This window comes from Mustela nigripes, chromosome 13, assembly GCF_022355385.1.
Source record: "Mustela nigripes isolate SB6536 chromosome 13, MUSNIG.SB6536, whole genome shotgun sequence".
In the NCBI taxonomy this organism is placed as follows: domain Eukaryota; kingdom Metazoa; phylum Chordata; class Mammalia; order Carnivora; family Mustelidae; genus Mustela; species Mustela nigripes.
This window is the reverse complement of record NC_081569.1, coordinates 140357791-140373633: the sequence shown is the minus strand read 5'-3', so window position 1 is coordinate 140373633 and position 15843 is coordinate 140357791. Positions and strand designations below refer to the sequence as shown.

The 15843-nt window shown below is 62.1% G+C and overlaps 1 protein-coding gene across 5 annotated transcripts in view; it reads right to left on the bottom strand.

Moving 5' to 3' along the window:
* Positions 1 to 15843, bottom strand: part of EVL (Enah/Vasp-like) — a 104026-nt gene that overhangs the window by 6302 nt on the left and 81881 nt on the right. For 3 of the 5 annotated variants that reach the window (XM_059373959.1, XM_059373962.1, XM_059373961.1), the window contains exons 4-10: positions 10328 to 10391; positions 7150 to 7217; positions 5307 to 5548; positions 4550 to 4671; positions 2011 to 2071; positions 1214 to 1277; positions 20 to 86 (exon numbers count right to left, since the gene is read on the bottom strand). In XM_059373959.1, coding sequence (XP_059229942.1) covers positions 20 to 86; positions 1214 to 1277; positions 2011 to 2071; positions 4550 to 4671; positions 5307 to 5548; positions 7150 to 7217; positions 10328 to 10391 — 688 coding nt within the window. The remainder of the gene's footprint in view (positions 1 to 19; positions 87 to 1213; positions 1278 to 2010; positions 2072 to 4549; positions 4672 to 5306; positions 5549 to 7149; positions 7218 to 10327; positions 10392 to 15843) is intronic. The other 2 variants (XM_059373960.1, XM_059373963.1) reach the window with 1 other exon arrangement.

Here is a 15843-nt window from a genome sequence, read left to right as displayed (position 1 = left end):
CCTTCCCAGGGCCGCTCACCTGGACAGTAACGAGGACACGGGTTTCTCCACCGAGTTGCTCCGCTCCCAGGGCTTCCGGCCAGCCTCTGTCAATCCACACAGCGGACGGAGAGCCTCAGAGCTGGGAGAACTCTCAGCGGCCACCCCCCACCGCACCCCAGGCCGCTGGAGGCCCCCCACGTCTGAGGGCGCAGAGCTGCCCCGTCGGGAAGGTCGGCTTCGGGTAGAGCTGGAAACCTGGCTCTCTGCTCCCGGCCTCCCTTAGGGCCAGGTGGCCCTTGCAAGGTTGCGGAGGGCCCTGCTGTTACCCTGTGTCTCCCAGCTAAGGACACAGCTCCCAGTCCCTTGGCTTGGTTGCAGCCAGGCTCTGAGTCCTCTCACCCTGGTTGGGTCTCTGCTCGGGAGTGTGAGCCCTGCGGTCGGGGAGCCTCTTAACTGACCTCTGGGGTCGACCCACGACTCCAGCAAAGGGCCAAGTGGGGCGGAGGAAGCGCTGGGCCTGGCATCTCTCGGGACGGCCCGTGGGCCCCACATGGACACCAGTGGCCCGAGACACGCGTCTGCTCCACGCCCTGTGCTCCACACTCCCTTCCTGCTCAGGCCCTGAAAGCTGCTCCTTCCATCTTGTAAGTGGTGCCGGACTAGTGTTCCATTTTACTTCGAGAGAGCTGTTGGACTCCACTGAACTCCCTGGCTTTGCAGGTGAGCAGAGACGCAGAAGAAAAACCCCAAGGGGCCGCGGGGAGGCCCGCTGTGGGTCTGAGGAGGGTCTCCCCAAGGTCACACAGGGGAATGCACACTCGTCCTGCACGCACGTTAGGTGGGGCCACATCTAGGCTCCAGGCGTGTGGCCTTGAGCAGAATGCGTCACCTCCTAATCGGGAAACACAGACCCCTTCCCTGGGGCAGGGACGTGGGACAGGGAGGTGTGCGCAGGATCCTGAATCCCTGGTGGCAGCTCTGAGGCGGAGAGGGCCTGGAGGGCAGTGTCATGGCGGAGACAGCGACACCAGCCCATGAGCAGCCCTCCGTTGTGTGGCGCTGGCCCGCCTGCCCTCTCTGCCTCTCGCACCTCGCTGGGGCGCACTGGGCCGGCTCGGAGCAGATGCCGCACACAGTGTGCTGAACCAGCGGAGCCCGGGCGAAGCGGCCTCTCCCCACCTGTGGCCTCTACAACCTCATGCCCGTCGCAGGGCGGGACAGGGCACCTTACCTGAGGAGTTAGGTGGCTGGCTGGCTGCTCGGGTCCCCGGGGATGGAGAGGTGCTCGGCTCTTCCTGAAACGGGAGAGAGCAGCTCTGCCCTCGCTCTGTTGAGGAAGGCAGTCGGGGCGGGGGCAGGGTGCTCGGACCGGCCACGGGGTAGCATCTGTTCCTCACATTTTCTAACGAACACGTATTGCCTTAAGAATCAGCCAGACAGGGGTGCCTGAGTGGCTCAGTGGGTTAAGCCTCTGCCTTCAGCTCAGGTCATGATCCCAGGGTCCTGGGATCGAGCCCCACGGCAGGCTCTCTGCTGAGCAGAGAGCCTGCTTCCCTTCCTCTCTCTCTGCCTGCCTCTCTGCCTGATCGCGATCTCTGTCAAATAAATAAAATCTTAAAAAAAAAAAAAAAGAATCAGCCAGACGATGACCACCGCCATCAACAGGCACAAACCGGCCACCTTGGTGGGGAGAGGGCTAGCCCCGGGGTAGGCGGGGAGGCACAAGGCTGTGCGGGGAGACGCGGGCTCCTGCAGAGCAGGGCAGACCTTCTCAGTGGCCGGCCACAAGCGCTGTGCATGAGGGAGTCCCCGCCCGCTCACACAGCCGGCCCGCAGGAGAACAGACGCGGCCCGAGCTCTGGGCACCTGCTGCTCCCTGGTTCCCCCAAACTCTCCCGTCCCTCCTGTGAACCTCCTGGTGAAGTTTCTGTCACAGGAATGTCCAAGCCGGGTGCATGTCTGTGCCCCGAAGGCCTGGTGTCTCCCACCAGCAGGCACTCGGGACGGCACGGATGGGGGTCTGCTTACCGCTTGGCTTTCATCTTCCTTTTTATCGGCCGGCCTGTCTGTCTGGGAGGCTGCTTTCCTCCTAACACAAGGAGGAAGGAGGTGCAAATCAGCTCCTGAAGGTTCTCAGGCAGACCCAGATGCCTCTGCCAGACACAGCCTGGTCCTCAGAGGAACCTGTGGTGGGGATCTGACCCCACTTTGGTGTGAAGGAGGCAAATGTTCAAGCGGCCATGATGACGCCCGGGGGAGTATCTGGGCCTTCTGTGCTCGTCCCATGACCCTGGGCACAAAACGGGTCTGGGCAGGGAGAACAGGGCCCGGGGGACATTCCTACATCTGTTTACAGCACCTGAGGATGGGAAGAAGTTGGTTTGCACCCTGTCCGGGTTCCCTAGGGGCCCGGGTTTGGCCATGTGGCAGCTATGCTCCTAGGACACTGAAGGAAGGCCAGGCCCCCGGGGACCAGGAGAGGCACCCCCCGGTCACAGGTCAGTGCTGGGGGAGCATTCGGTCTTCAGGTTGACTGGCTTGGGTAAGGGAACCCCACACCCTTCTGGGAAGGAGAGAGACCTTGGAACTTAGTCCTACAGCCATACCCTTCCTGCTCTGGAAAACCACTGTGAGCCTGCCCCGCTCAGAAAGGGGAGGACCCCGGAGAGCTGGGACTGATGTCCTCTGCTCTGTCTGCCTGCTCCCCACGTGCCTGGACGCCATCTCTCAGCCTCTGAAGCCTGTCCCTATGTCTCAGCCTCGGTGGTTATCTCCATCCGGCTGACTCCCGCATCTACAGGGCCTTAGTGTTCCCCGGAGACAGGCCACTCGGGCTCGCAAAGCTGCCGGAGCACGCAGCACGTGGAACTCAGGAGGCGAGGCTGTCACTGCCAGGGGACAAGCCCGCAGGGAGCTGTTCCTCCTAGACACCGGGGGACGCCTCCCCGCTAACCTCTTCCTCACAAGAAGGAAGCCAATTCTGGGGCACCTGGATGGCTCATTTGGTGAAGTCTCTGCCTTTGGCTCAGGTCATGCTCTCTGGGTCCTGGGATTGAGCTCTGCACCGGGCTCTCTGCTCAGCAGGGAGCCTGCTTCCCCCGTTCTCTGTCTGCCTCTCTGCCTACTTGTGGTCTTTCTGTCAAATAAGTAAATAAAATATAAAAAAACAAAACAAAACAAAAACAAAAAACAACACCCTGCCACCCCCAAATATACTTTTACACAAGGTCCTGCTCAGCTCTGGGAGATGGAGCCTGACATGCCTGCGAGCGAGGCGCTCTCCTGCAGCCTGACCTGCGGTCACTCTCCTCCACGCCCTGGGCTCCAGGCCCAGTGGCTTTCTCAGCCTTCCCAGTGCTATAATACTGCCCACTCGCCTTAGCCTGGAGAAGTGTTCGCTTCCTTTCCTGCTGCGCTTGTGTGGAACCTCCTCTGTGAAGGCCTCCTGGCTTTCCCCAGAGAACGGCTTGCACTGGCATGTAGCCCCGATGCCTGCAAGCCTCCATGCTGTTGTGTGACAACTGCTCACTGTCCCTGCTTTTGGTTACCTGCGTGCCCCATGGGTCAACCTGACGGCTCCCTTTGCCACTCCCAGCGGATTCCCTCTGCTGTCCCTGGCCATGTGTGCAGGGGCCCTGGCCATGTGTGCGGGGGCCTGGGTTCCCATCATTGTCACAGAGCTGTGTGCACTTAACAAGGGGTTGCCCCACTGTCCGGTTCGTGCGCAGGGCGAGCCCATTTGAGGGCAGGGAAGCAGCCAGAGACTGAGAGGAGGTGTGGGGGGGTGGGAGTCACAGTTGGAGTGAGGCCCGGGTGCGGCTGTGCACAAGGAGCATTCCGATCGGCCCGGGGAGCCACGGCGCCGGCAACCTCTGCCAGCACACTCCTGCTGGCGCGCCACGCTTGCGAGGGACAGCCAAGCTCCACAGCCCCTCTGAGAAGGAGCCGCCTGGCCCCTTGGCTGCCGTGTCAGCGGGGGAGCGACTATGAGGCACAGTGACAGGCCGCTGGCTGGAAGCATGCCTGCTGGTGTGGCGAAGGGCTGAGCAGCCCTGGGCCCCGGCACCCAGCCAGCACGTGGACGGAACTCCTGTTCCGTCTCCCAGGGTGGTGTCCTCTGGGCTCCTGCCACTTCAGAAGGCCCCTCCCTGTGCCCCCCAGCAAGCGCCCCCACAGGACTCCCCCGCAGCTTGCATTCGCCGTGGGACACTTCGGGCCGTGCCGGCTCCGGGACATCTCATTTTTGTTGGGATCTTAAGTGTGGGGAATGAGCCTCTTTCCCCGGAACCGATCTCTAAGATGATCTCCAAATTTCCCTCTGCTCGGAGCGAGGCTGGTACGGGGAAGCTGTGGGAACCAGATGAGGAGGGGCTGAGAGCCGGAGAGGACTCTGCTTGGCTTGCTGCTTCGGGCTGGGCCCTGGAGAAGGGGAGCTTGACTGACAGTCCCCTGCTTGGCTGAGCCCAGGTGACAGTGGGCCCTGGGGCTGGGCAAAGGCTGCACCTGGACACCGAGGAGCAGGAGATCCCTGCCAAGTAGCTGAGTCTGGGGGGCACTGAACACCCACCTCTTGGCCAGCAGCTTGTTCATTTCTTCCATGAGGCCTCCTCCACCACCCCCACTGCTCGCGCGGTTGGTGTCAGACTTGGAGGTCCCGCTGGGACTGGAGCCTCCGGACGCATCTTCTGGCTAAGGGGTAAGGACGCAGCGTTTTAGGCTGGTGTCTGTGGTGGGATGTCGCTGGGGGCGGGTGTGCAGGCCAGCGTGGACAGGATTCCTACGATGTGGCATTGGAAGAGGCCCGAGGCTCTCCCCATCTCCCTGCCCTAAGCCCCCAGCCTCACAGGTGACCCAACAAGAGCCCAGCAAGGGCCCGGGACTGGCTGGTCCCAGTTAGACACTGCCCAGTTCTGCTGACTCATGTCAGTGCCCTTGCTGAGGTGGGTGAGCCGTGACCGGGAGGAGGCAGTTCTTGGGAAAGAAGCCAAATTCTGTCTTGGAGGTATTGCCAGAACCCTAGCCGCACTCCACTGCCCCGTGGCTGCTCCCTGTTCCAGGCCGCCGGCCTCTAGGGCAGGCGTGGGAGGCAGGAGGACCTGGATCCAGGACACCTGGGCCTGACTCCCAACCCTCCAGCCGTCCACCGCCTGCTGGGCCAACTGCACCCGTGGCTGTGCGTCAGTCTCCCCACTGGCCTGGGGCTGCTGCTTGCCAGGTGGCAGAGCTGAGGGGCCTTCCCCATGCCTTGCAGACGAGGGAAGGCACTGCCCGTTGGGCTGCTAGAAAGCGGTGCCCGGCCCGCCCGCCTGCCCCCGTGGACTTACCACCCCGCTTACCCGCTGGACTCTCCTCAGCTTGGCCCCAGCCAAGGCAGCAGCCAGTCCGGACACGGAGCTCTCGTCGTGGCTGGCGCCCTGGGCTCCTCCGGCTGGCAGTGGGGGTGGGGGCGGGGGGGTGGACCCCGTGGGGGGAGGTGGGACAGGGGGTGGGGGAGGGGGTGGGGGTCCGCTACACGAGAGGGGGGCACTGGCTGCAGAGGACGGGTGCCCCGGTGGGAGGATGGGTCCTGAAAGGCAAGGGTGGGGCTTAGCCAGTCCCCAGTTCCCAGCTGCTACTTCTCTGGAAGGAGGGACAGAGGGCGCCTGGTCCTCTGAGGGATAAGCTCAAGGTGCTTCTTCCAGGAAGCCCCCGTGGAATGAACCCAGCCCTGGTCCGTCACTCCCAACCCTGGTGTCCCCAACATTCTGGGCCTTGGCGGGACCCAGAGGGTCACGTACTTAACATCCCTTGAGCTCAGCCTTCTCTTGCTCTAATGCTGGTCTTCCCATGAGAGACGAAGTGCTTTGGTGGCACAAACTGTATCTCTTGTTCCTTCCCTGTACCCAGAGCCTCCCCAGGGACCAGCCCCTGTGGGTCCCTGAGAGGCAGCCGTGACTGACCCGTGGCCTGTGGTGGGTAACTGAGGCCGCAGGGCATTGTGGGGCATATGTTAGGGAGCCATGCTGAGTGCTGAGCTGTCCTCGGCCCACCATCCACACAGCACCCCCCAGCACCCAGTGAGCCCGCACCATGTGGCCAGCACGGTGCCAGCGCGGGTGAAAGTGGCCATGGGCTCTGGGTCATGGCCTTGCGGGCAAGGAGTGAGCTGGCCACACAGACGGAGGCGCGTCTGTAATGGTGGCAGGACGGCAGGAGCTCCTGGGGTGGGCACAGGGGGCCCGTGGGGCAGGGGCTCCAACAGCAGAGCCAGACGTTCAGACTTCCCCGGGGAAGTGGCCGCGGTGCTGGGATGGTGACAGAGGGGCAGGAGTTGAGTTTGGTGCAGGAGTGAGGTCGGGGTCAGAAGAGGGTGGGAAGTGCCAGAGAGACACTGGACAACACGGAAGGGGCCACCTGGAGGCCAGCTTGGTTGGGGCGACGGAAAGGGGTGACGTGTGACTGGGGGCCCCAGGGGTCTTAGTGCAGAAGTCCAGCTGAGAGGAGGTGCTACCGGCCGCGTGTCTGAGGGGGGTGCTGCTCGGTCTTCCGTCAGTGAACCGCGGTGCGCTCCCGGCACAGGGTGCTGGAGGCCAGTGCACAAACGCAGGATCCGGAGGCGCCCACTGGCCGGGGGAGTCCCGGGCTTCCTCATCGGCACTGCCCCCCTTCAGGGAGCCTTCTCCGGCCTCCCTGGGCTCGGGTCCAGTCAACGGTGAGGACGATCCTGCCCCTCGTCCGGAGGGCTCTGACTCCCGGGGCAGGCGGGGCCCGCCTCCATGTGGCCTCGCAGCTTGCACGGACTCGGTCACCACGTGGGCGCCGGGACGGCTCAGTGTGCTCCACTCGTTTGTGCCCGACCGGACACCGAGCTCCCTGGGGCCGGGGCCGCGTGTGCCTGGCTCAGTGCGGTGTGTCCCTAGCCCTCCACACGGTGCCAGAGCCATGGCCCATGTCCACGCAGCATCTACTCGGACAGCCAGTGCTGGGGGACGAGAGGCCGGCGGGCGAGGCCCGGGCCGAGCTGAGCTCATCCCCTCCCCCCAGCTCTGTCCCCTTGTCCCTCTGCTTTCAGCGGATGGGACTGTCACAAAGAGACCCAGGCAGCAAGCAGCTCTTCACGGAGGGCGTGAGGAGCCCCGTGAAGGGGCTGGGCGTGATGAGGGCAGCAGGCCCCAGAGGGGCGCTCACCTGCGGCCGAGGTTCTTCTCTCCAGAGACTCCTGCCGCTGCTGCTGGTGCTGCTGCTCCATCACTTGTCTGGAAAACAACAGCAGAGCAAGCCTGACGCCCCGGAGCCGAGAACAATGTGGCTCTGTGTCCGGAGCACGGGCTGCAGAGTCGGGTGTCGCTGGCACTCCCGAGAGCCGCTGCACGCCCGGGGCTGGGGGCCTTGGCCATGAGCTCGCCCTGGCTGCCCCAGCCCTGTCCGCCAGGCTCACTGTCGTCACTCACAGGAGGCGGGGCATGTGACTGGCTCCAGGTCCCCAAACAGGCAAGGGCTGGTGGCACCCCCTGAATAGGGAGCCCCTCATAAAGGCTGGGGCGGCCATCTGGCTGAGTGACTAAGCTTCTCCCCAGGCTGGACGTGCCCATCTGGGTTTTGGGGGCCTCTGGCCTCAGCAGACCTGACCTCGGGGGCCCCCACTCTTATTGCCCCTAAGTTTCCTGGCGCAGCTGCGGCACTGCCGGCTGCCGGAGAAGCGGCACTAAGGCCACGCGCCCTCCTTCATTTCACCCCAGGCCCAGCCGGACTAGGCCTCTGTTAGCAATGCTACGTGCGCCTCAGGGGGCACGAACGTCCCGGCGCCTTCAGGCAGAGTGACCTCGGTGCTCTCGCGGGCGGGTCGTGTGAGGCCACTGATGCCCAGATATGTCTACGGAACCTGGGACTGAGAGGCCGGGGCAGAAGGGGGCTGAGGAGTCACGCACACCCTGCAGAGGGGCCGGGCTTCAGCGGGGGTTCAGCCACTCTAATTTGCTCTGCCCGGGCAGCACAGGGCCGGCTACTCTGCGAGGCCAGCAGCCGTCACCGTGGGGCGGGGAAGGCGGGAAGGGCAGCGGGCAGACTGGGACTGGCGGTCGTGTCGCGCTGTGTCCTCGGTTCAGAGCGAGCTGGCGCGTCTCTGGTGGGGGCATCCGGCGTGCAGCCACTGCTCAGCAAGTGCTCTGGGAAGTGGTAAGAGTGCGGAGGAAGGAAAAAACGCGGCTGCTTTCCTCTGCGAGAAAGGCCGATGATACAGCACCTCCTCCAGAGGGACCCGACATCACTGCAAAGACTGCGGGGAGGCAGTGAGCTTTCTGGTTCCTGCTTTGGGACGGTGGCTTTGTGAGCACCCCTTCCCCGGGCCTCAGCTGCTTCTCTGGAGAGGCAGCGACAACACGTGTTCAGGGGGCTCTTGGAAGGGCTCTGCGTGATCCCTACGAGATAACGGAAAAGACCTTTCTGGGACGAAACATGTTTGAAAAGCTCCCAGCAGTGCTTACATCAGCTTTTCTATCCAAACTGCTGAAACGTCCCCAAACTCCAACCTTCCCAGCAGGATCCACAGGCTTAGATGTCCTCAGCAAAATGAAGGCGCTTGGGAATCCTTAAAAATCAGGTGTGGACTTAAGAACTTGTTTTCGAGAGAATACAAGGTTCTGGTGCTTGGTGTCAACATAAGTCACCTCTCCCTGGGGCCTCCCTCCGTGTGAGGTGACAAGCAGGTGTCACCCCCCCCCACTCCCGCCCAGTGGCCCGTGTTGACTCCTGCAGTTGAGAGATACGCCTCCAGGGCGTGCTCCAGCCCACGGCAGCGGACTGCAGGTGGCCTGGAGAAGGAATGCCGGGTGTGGGTGGGCGTGGGTGGGCGTGGGTGAGCGTGGGCAGTGGAGGTAATGCAGGGCAGTGGTTAACCAGTTCCGAGAGACCTGCTTGGACCCATCTGCTGCCTACACTGACTCCTGAGTCTGGTGGGGCTCACGCATGCCCTTCTTGGGGTGGAAGCAGCCCCAGGACCTGAGAGGGTGGAGCAGGGGCCAGGCGGGCTGCTGGTCCTGGTTCTCCCTAACTTTTCGTTACTTTAGGCAAGTCCCTCTGCTCTCCTGGCTCGTGTGAGGGACGGTACCTGTAGCAGGAGCCCGGGAGGTCAGGGTGAGGAGTAAAACCAGCCCAAACGTGTAAGAGCCCTTCACAAACGGCAACATGCTGTACTGCTGCAGACCAGAAGACAGGCCCACGGAACTGAGAGACCCGTGGGAAGTCATGAAAGGCGTGTCCCCTGCCTGCAGGCAGCGTAGAAGCACGTTCCCATCTCTGCCTCATGTCTTTGAGGCCAGTGGAGCGAGAACACCACGGTCGTGTTCCAAGAGGAAACAGGCCTAGAGCAGGAACCTGCCCAGGGTTCCAGAGAACCCCGTCACAGCCAGCAGGCTCCCAGAGGTTATCGAGCTGTGGCCTTTACTCCTCAGAGTGAGGGAGAGGCTAGAGGCAGGAGGGCCCTGGAGATCCTCCCAGCCAGCCGAGGGGTGGGCACGGGGCCTCCCCAACTCCCAGCCCAGGATTCCGGGAGCTTAGCTGCAGGCCCCCAGCTCAGCCCCTCTTCTGAGAACCTGGGTGGGGAGGGCCTGCACCAGGCCCAGGTCCCGGACTCAGCTCCCACAGAGCCCGATCCGGAGCCTCTCAGAGACGCAGAGCCCCTGCCAAGGCGACGGCAGGCTGGGCGCCCTCCCTGGCCCTGCCTCCCCTGGCAACATGACCTGGGCAGCTGCTCCCTCCTCGGCCACCATGAACTTTTCTGTAACTCCTGGGCAAGGACACTGGCCCTTCCTCCCAGTTCAGGCGCTTTAGAAACTCCCTGGAGTGCGGCTGGGTGTCAACCTATGGCCCACATCCCACAGGAGCTGCCGGCTCCACAGGCTGGCGAGCAAGGACACCCCCACAGCCCCGGCCAGGCTGTCGGAGAGCAGCAGCAGCCCCTGCAGGGCATTCACGGCCTCTGTCCCAGCCGAGGTCAGTGGGCTGGGGTTATGATCCTCCTGAGGCTGTGGCCCCTGCCGGAGGCATCCAGTGAGGGAGTGTCGGGCAGCCCAGCATGGAGCCTCAGGCAGACAGCCCTGGGCGTCCACGGCCCAGCTCCAGCAGCGTGGCCTTGGTCATGTTACCGAACAGCCGCCTCCGGACACGTGGGGGAAGCTTGAGTTCAGTAAGACGGATTAGCACCCGGGGTGCTGCAGACTGGAAGTCTCCATGAGACCACACGTTCCCTTCCTCACCCTGGCAAAGCTGCAGAGGCCTGGCTCCCACTTCCCTTTGGTCAGGCCTGTCCCCCGCCAGTGACCGTCTCTGGGAGTCGAAGGGCCATTGGCCCTGCTGGGTGCATGATTACCTTCTCTGGATGTCCATCTCTTCAGGAGAGGGGCCATTCTGCACCTGACGCTGTGTGGAGGGGCCTGTGGGACACAGAAGCACAGAAGCACAGAGGTTAGCGAAGAAAGGCCCTGGCAAGCGAACCTGGAACTCTCCTGCCTCTGCCCTCCCGGCCCACAGGAGCCGTCCCTGACCTCTCAACAGGCCCAACGCCGCCCCCAGCCTGTCGCCTCAACCACCTCTCTGTCCCCGTTCCGGGGCTCTTCTCCCAGAGCCCATGAACCGGACCGTGTTGCTCCCGCGGCTCAGAGACGGTCCAGCTTCTGAGCCCTCTCCCCTCCCTATCGGACCACAAGGCCGTTCCTCCTAAGACCACCAGCGCACTCGGCCTCACCAAACCAGGAGATCCGTTCTGTCCTCCTCGTGAGCAAAGGACAGCCCCTCATGGTGGGTTAAGCGTCTGAGCCAGGGACTTGCAGCCGGTCTGGTGCAGCCGCATCCCCGACTCCTCACCATGATGTGGGGCCATCTGCCCGCCATCTGGGAGCCTGAAGCTGTGGGCACAGCGAGGCAGGGATGGCAGAGGTGGTCACTGGCCAGGCCACACCCTGGCCCTGCAGGCAAGGGCCCAGAGCAGCCCAGGCCTGCTGCAAGTGCCCTGTGTTCCGATGGGGAGTGGGTGCCGAGCCACATTCACAAGAAAAGACAGGCTTCCGCCCCAAACTGAGAAAAGGCTGATTGTTCCTTCTCTTTGCCAGCTCGGGTGTCACTGGGGAATGGCACAGAGTCACAGGGAGAGGGCAGAGTCTGGGCAGGCGGGTCTCATTCTTCCCTGACCACATGGCGAAGGGGCTTGTCTCCTCCCTAGGACAGAGTGGCAGCCCACTCAGCCCACAACAAAATCCACCACGTGTAGAAGGCTTCCTGCGCAAGCGCTCTGAGCTGCTGAGCGATGAGCACGTCGTCCCCCGGATCAGGGGCACTGCGGGAGAGACAGCAAAAGAACCTCAGAGCTGAGATGGATCATCTGGAGCAGGCCTCCGGCCAGAGCACAAGAGTCTCCTGTGTGCCTCCCAGGCCGGTCATCCGGCCTGATCCCAGCAGCAGACGACACTACCTCCCGTGACGACAGGCTTTCTGCCGCAGAAGTCTCAAACCCACCCATCCTCAAAGGCCCCGTCCCCACCACGAGGTGGGACACAACACGGGTCGAATCTTTTCATGCCCAAAGCGAGCTTCCACGCTCAGCAGCTTCCAGACCTCGCTGTCCTGGGCCCCAGGCTCATCTCCAGTCAAGTTTCAGTAAGCCGCACCTTGCTGTCTTGCTAGCCCGTGTCCGTGTCCAGTGAGGGAGGGAAGAGGATCCAGAGGGCAGGCCCTGGGTCTGCTGCTTGGTGGGAGGAGAGGGCCTCCCAGCACTGAAGGGAAGATGCTTCCCGGGGTGGACCTGACTAGCCCTGCCCTTGCTTGGTGCCTTCTGCTGCCCTCAGAGCACGGGTGGCAGAGAAGGGGTCAGCACACAGACAGATATGGCTTCTGTGAATGTTGGCGGGGCAGCCTGGCACGTGACAGGCATGAGATCGTGAGCTTTCTCTCCCCATCACTAAACACATTTGTAAAAGGAAGTTATTAAACATATACCACTTTGCTCTTTTTTTTATAAGAATTGTTTTTTCTGACTGTAAGTAACATATGTGTTCAGGACAGACATTAAAAGATTTAAAACAGGGCGCCTGGGTGGCTCAGTTGGTTGAGTGACTGCCTTTGGCTCAGGTCATGATCCTGGAGTCCCGGGATCGAGTCCTACATCGGGCTCCCGGCTCCAGGGGGAGTCTGCTTCTCCCTCTGACCTTCTCCCCTCTCATTCTCTCTCTCAAATAAATAAAATCTTAAAAAAATTAAAACAAATGAAAAAACAAATCCTTGATAAGGGATCTCTTTTGTCTCCTCCTCAGCAAGGCCCCAGTCCTAGTGCCTTCTGCCTTGTTCTCAGGAAGCAGGGGCAGGGGAACCCCGCTACCCAGCAGAGCCAAGGCACTTCCCTAATTTAACTTCATTTTCACTCTCACAACCCCGCTGGCCGCCGAGAGGACTTGTCCTGGGGAGACGGAATGCAAAAGGGAAATAACTTGCTCCGGGTCGCACAGACGGCAAGTGTCAGAGCCAGACCCACACGACCCACAAAAGGCCACTCTCTTTCTCAGTTACATCATGGGGTTGTGCCCTTCTGGGACACACCACCAGAAGAGCCACAGGACAAGCGGCTGCAGCCCGCAGTGTCCACAGGTCGGACAGATGTCCTCTGACCCCACCCAGAGGCTCTGTGCCTCCACCCGCGTGTCCTGGCCAAGGCAGGAGGGATTTAAGACAACTCAGCCTCCCCTCCCCATCCCATTCTGGGACTTGGGCCTGAGCTGCTCTGCTGCTGGCTGGACTTCTGGAAAACTGAGCTGCTCTGCCTCACTCTAGGGCCTGGCCCCGGCTGCCCAGCTCTGCCTGAATCTGGGGTCGCCCTTCTTCCACACTGAGCCCATCCTGGAGACCCTGTCTGGTATCTGGTGTAAGGACTGGAGCCCTCGGGTACCCCAGCCAGGCCCCCTCTAGCACTGAGGTCACATGATTTGGGCTCTGCCGGCTACTCAGATGTCTCTGTGTCTGCCAGCCTGGTCTGGTCTCGGTCCCTGTAACTGTTTCCCATCCCTTTGTTGGGACCCCCTGTGACAGCCAATGGCTGTCTGTTGGGCTGGACTTCCTTCCAATACCTTCAGCCAGCCTGTTCCTCCAGAGGGCAGGGAGACATCCGAGAGGAGCCTGGCTGCTCCCGGGGGCTCTGGCCCCCTGCACGGCAGACATACTTCAAAACCAGACAGTTGGAATTTCAGACTCTGCAGAGCAGGAAAAGACAGGGCTTGGTTGCGTGAGGCCTTCCGTTCTTCTCAACTAAGAAAACGGGAGTCTGTTTCGAGCTCTGAGAATTCTCGCCATTAGGAAGCATGGTCCCTCTCTCAGGTGGGAGCTGGGGCCTGGGGAAGGGGCCTGGCAGCGTCACAAGGGGTATCCGCCGCAGACATGAGGTTCCCACTGCCTCCTTCCTCCTGGCCGGTTCCCCTCACTGGCTCCAGCGGCCCCACAGGCAGAGGCAGGGGTGAGGGGCAGGAGGAGGATCTCTCCTTCGAAGTCATCTCGGGCTCTTGCGAAGGCCCTGGCACAGCCCCCTTTCAGGGGCTTTGGTGGGAAATGGCACAGTGAGAACACTGTCCCAGCACGGAGTTATTTCTATCAGTCCCTGTGTGGTGCCGCTGGCAGCCAGGGTGGAGGCCATGCAGAGCCCCCGCCACAGAGTCACCCCCGCCAGCCACGCCCCCACCTTCCGGATCCAAAGGAGGGAGCAGGTGGGGACCCCCGCTCCTCTGCCTCCCACCGCGAGTTGGTTCTCAGGTCTTACCGTGGCCCTGAGATCCCGACAGAGCCCACCGCCTCTCCATCCCCACGTGCCTGCCTTGGCATCTCTCTCCTTGATCGATGCCTCAGGCCGCCAGTGGGACCCTGTGCCCTCACTCTCTCTCCTTGCTTCCCACCCCCTCTTCCACACGGACATCACACCCCCTGGGGTCTGTGGGAGACCCAAGCCTGACCCTCAGGGGGCTGGGGCCACGCTCTGTGGAGGAGGACGCCAGCCCCCGCCCCGCAGCAGCGCTCTCGATCTGCTCCCTGGGCCGGACCGCTTGCTGGGCTCCCCACCCCTCTGTCCTCGTGTGGGGCCCTCACTCGGCCTGGGGACCCTCTGCAAGGCTCGACTCTGTCGTCCGCTCTTCCAGGAAGCCTTCCCACACCCTCACACTCCTCAGTGTTCCACACACAAGGGCCCCTGTCACAACCCAGCTCTCACTAATACGACAGAAGCGGAAAGCAGCCTCCTCTTCTCTGGGAGCTCTCGCGGCTCCTGAGGGCAGACAGCACACCTCGTCCTCGTCACCCCGTGCACAGGGCTTCGCGCACACGGGACCCTGCTCTGTTTTGCTGAGTTGAGTCGGGACGGTTAGAGCGAACGGTGACTGCCGGTCCAGGCTGGGGAAGCACAGCGGAAGGGACGGGGCTGAACGCGCTCAGATAAGAATAAAAATCACTGGAGACATAAGCTTCAGATAAGTGACCCCCAAATTCAGGCTTGTTCAGAGCGGAGGCCAACCAAGGGGGACAGATCTCAGGCTAACGATTCTGTGCCATAACCAGAACCGACGAGCTGCCAACCAGACACCTGAGAGACAGCTTGACCTGGCCTTTGTCACAGGGCATGGGGTCTGATGAGCTCTGCGCGCAGCTGTGTGCGGACGCCCCACTTTGTACGGGATGGCAGACACTCATCCAGGGGGGTCACATTTAGCCGCCTTGTCCCCACAAGGTACTGACGTGTGCAGGCAGATGGGGGAGGCGCCCAGAGTGGGGAGGGAGAAGGCCTGGCCAGAGCTCTGCCCCTCACCAGTGAGCGGGGCCTCCCTGTCTACAGACTGAATGTGAAGAGGACCCTTCAAGCCAACGGGGGCGCCCCACAAAGCTGCTGCAAGGAATAAACGAACTACATGAAAAAGTCCTCTGTAAACCATAAACTGGTTTGAGACAATTTGAAAACTATTCGTTTTTATTAGTATTCAAAGCAAATTCTTAGGGCACCTGGGGGGGCTCAGTCGGTTAGGCGTCCAACTCCTGATCTCAGCTCAGGTCTTGATCTCAGGGGCGTGATTCTGAGACCCGTGTCAGGCTCCGTGCTGGGCGTGGAGCCTACTTAAAAACTAAAAGCAAATTCTTTGGTTGGCCTCTCCTAGGAGTCCAACATCTCTTGCTGGTCACTGACCTGCCTCTGTCCTCGCACTCTCGAATGGCCCCTGACCCGTCAGGCTGCTGGGGCTTTTAGGAATGCGCCCCACTCCCCATTTACAGAGCGCTGCCTTCTCTGGTCCCACGACAGCCCCGCAGAAGGGGCAGCGCGTCTCCGGGAGGTGAGGGGACTTGTGGAGGCCAAGGTGAGGGGGCGAGGGCTCCTGGTGATGGCCTCAGTGTGCCAGCCTGCCGAGCGCGGGAGCTGCTCCGGGGCTCTACCTAGGACAACTTATCCTCTCTCCCTTGCCCCACGTACATTTTGCCGAGGTCAGAACAAAGAGCCCATCAGCACCGCGGACGCGCGAGCCAGAGGAAGGGAAATATGAGCTGGAGCCGCAAACAAAGGTGGGGAGGAGCAGGTGCCCGTGTGTGACCGCTGTCCGGTCCGGCCCATGGCCTGGCAGAGCGCGGCCCATAGGCGAGGCCCACGCTGACACCAGCAGCTTTAGGTCCATTTGCGCCAAGTCCGCTGGACAGGGACGCTTCCTGGGGAAGGCGCGAGCCCCCACTATCTCTGAGGCCCGCTTTCCAGATGGCGTTAAGTCCCATCACACGCCTGCTCCTATAAAGCCAGTGGTGATCCACAGGAGGACTGTTCATCCTTAAGGTCATGAGGTAGGAGAAGACAGAGGAGAAAACAAAGCTAGACGGGGCTGA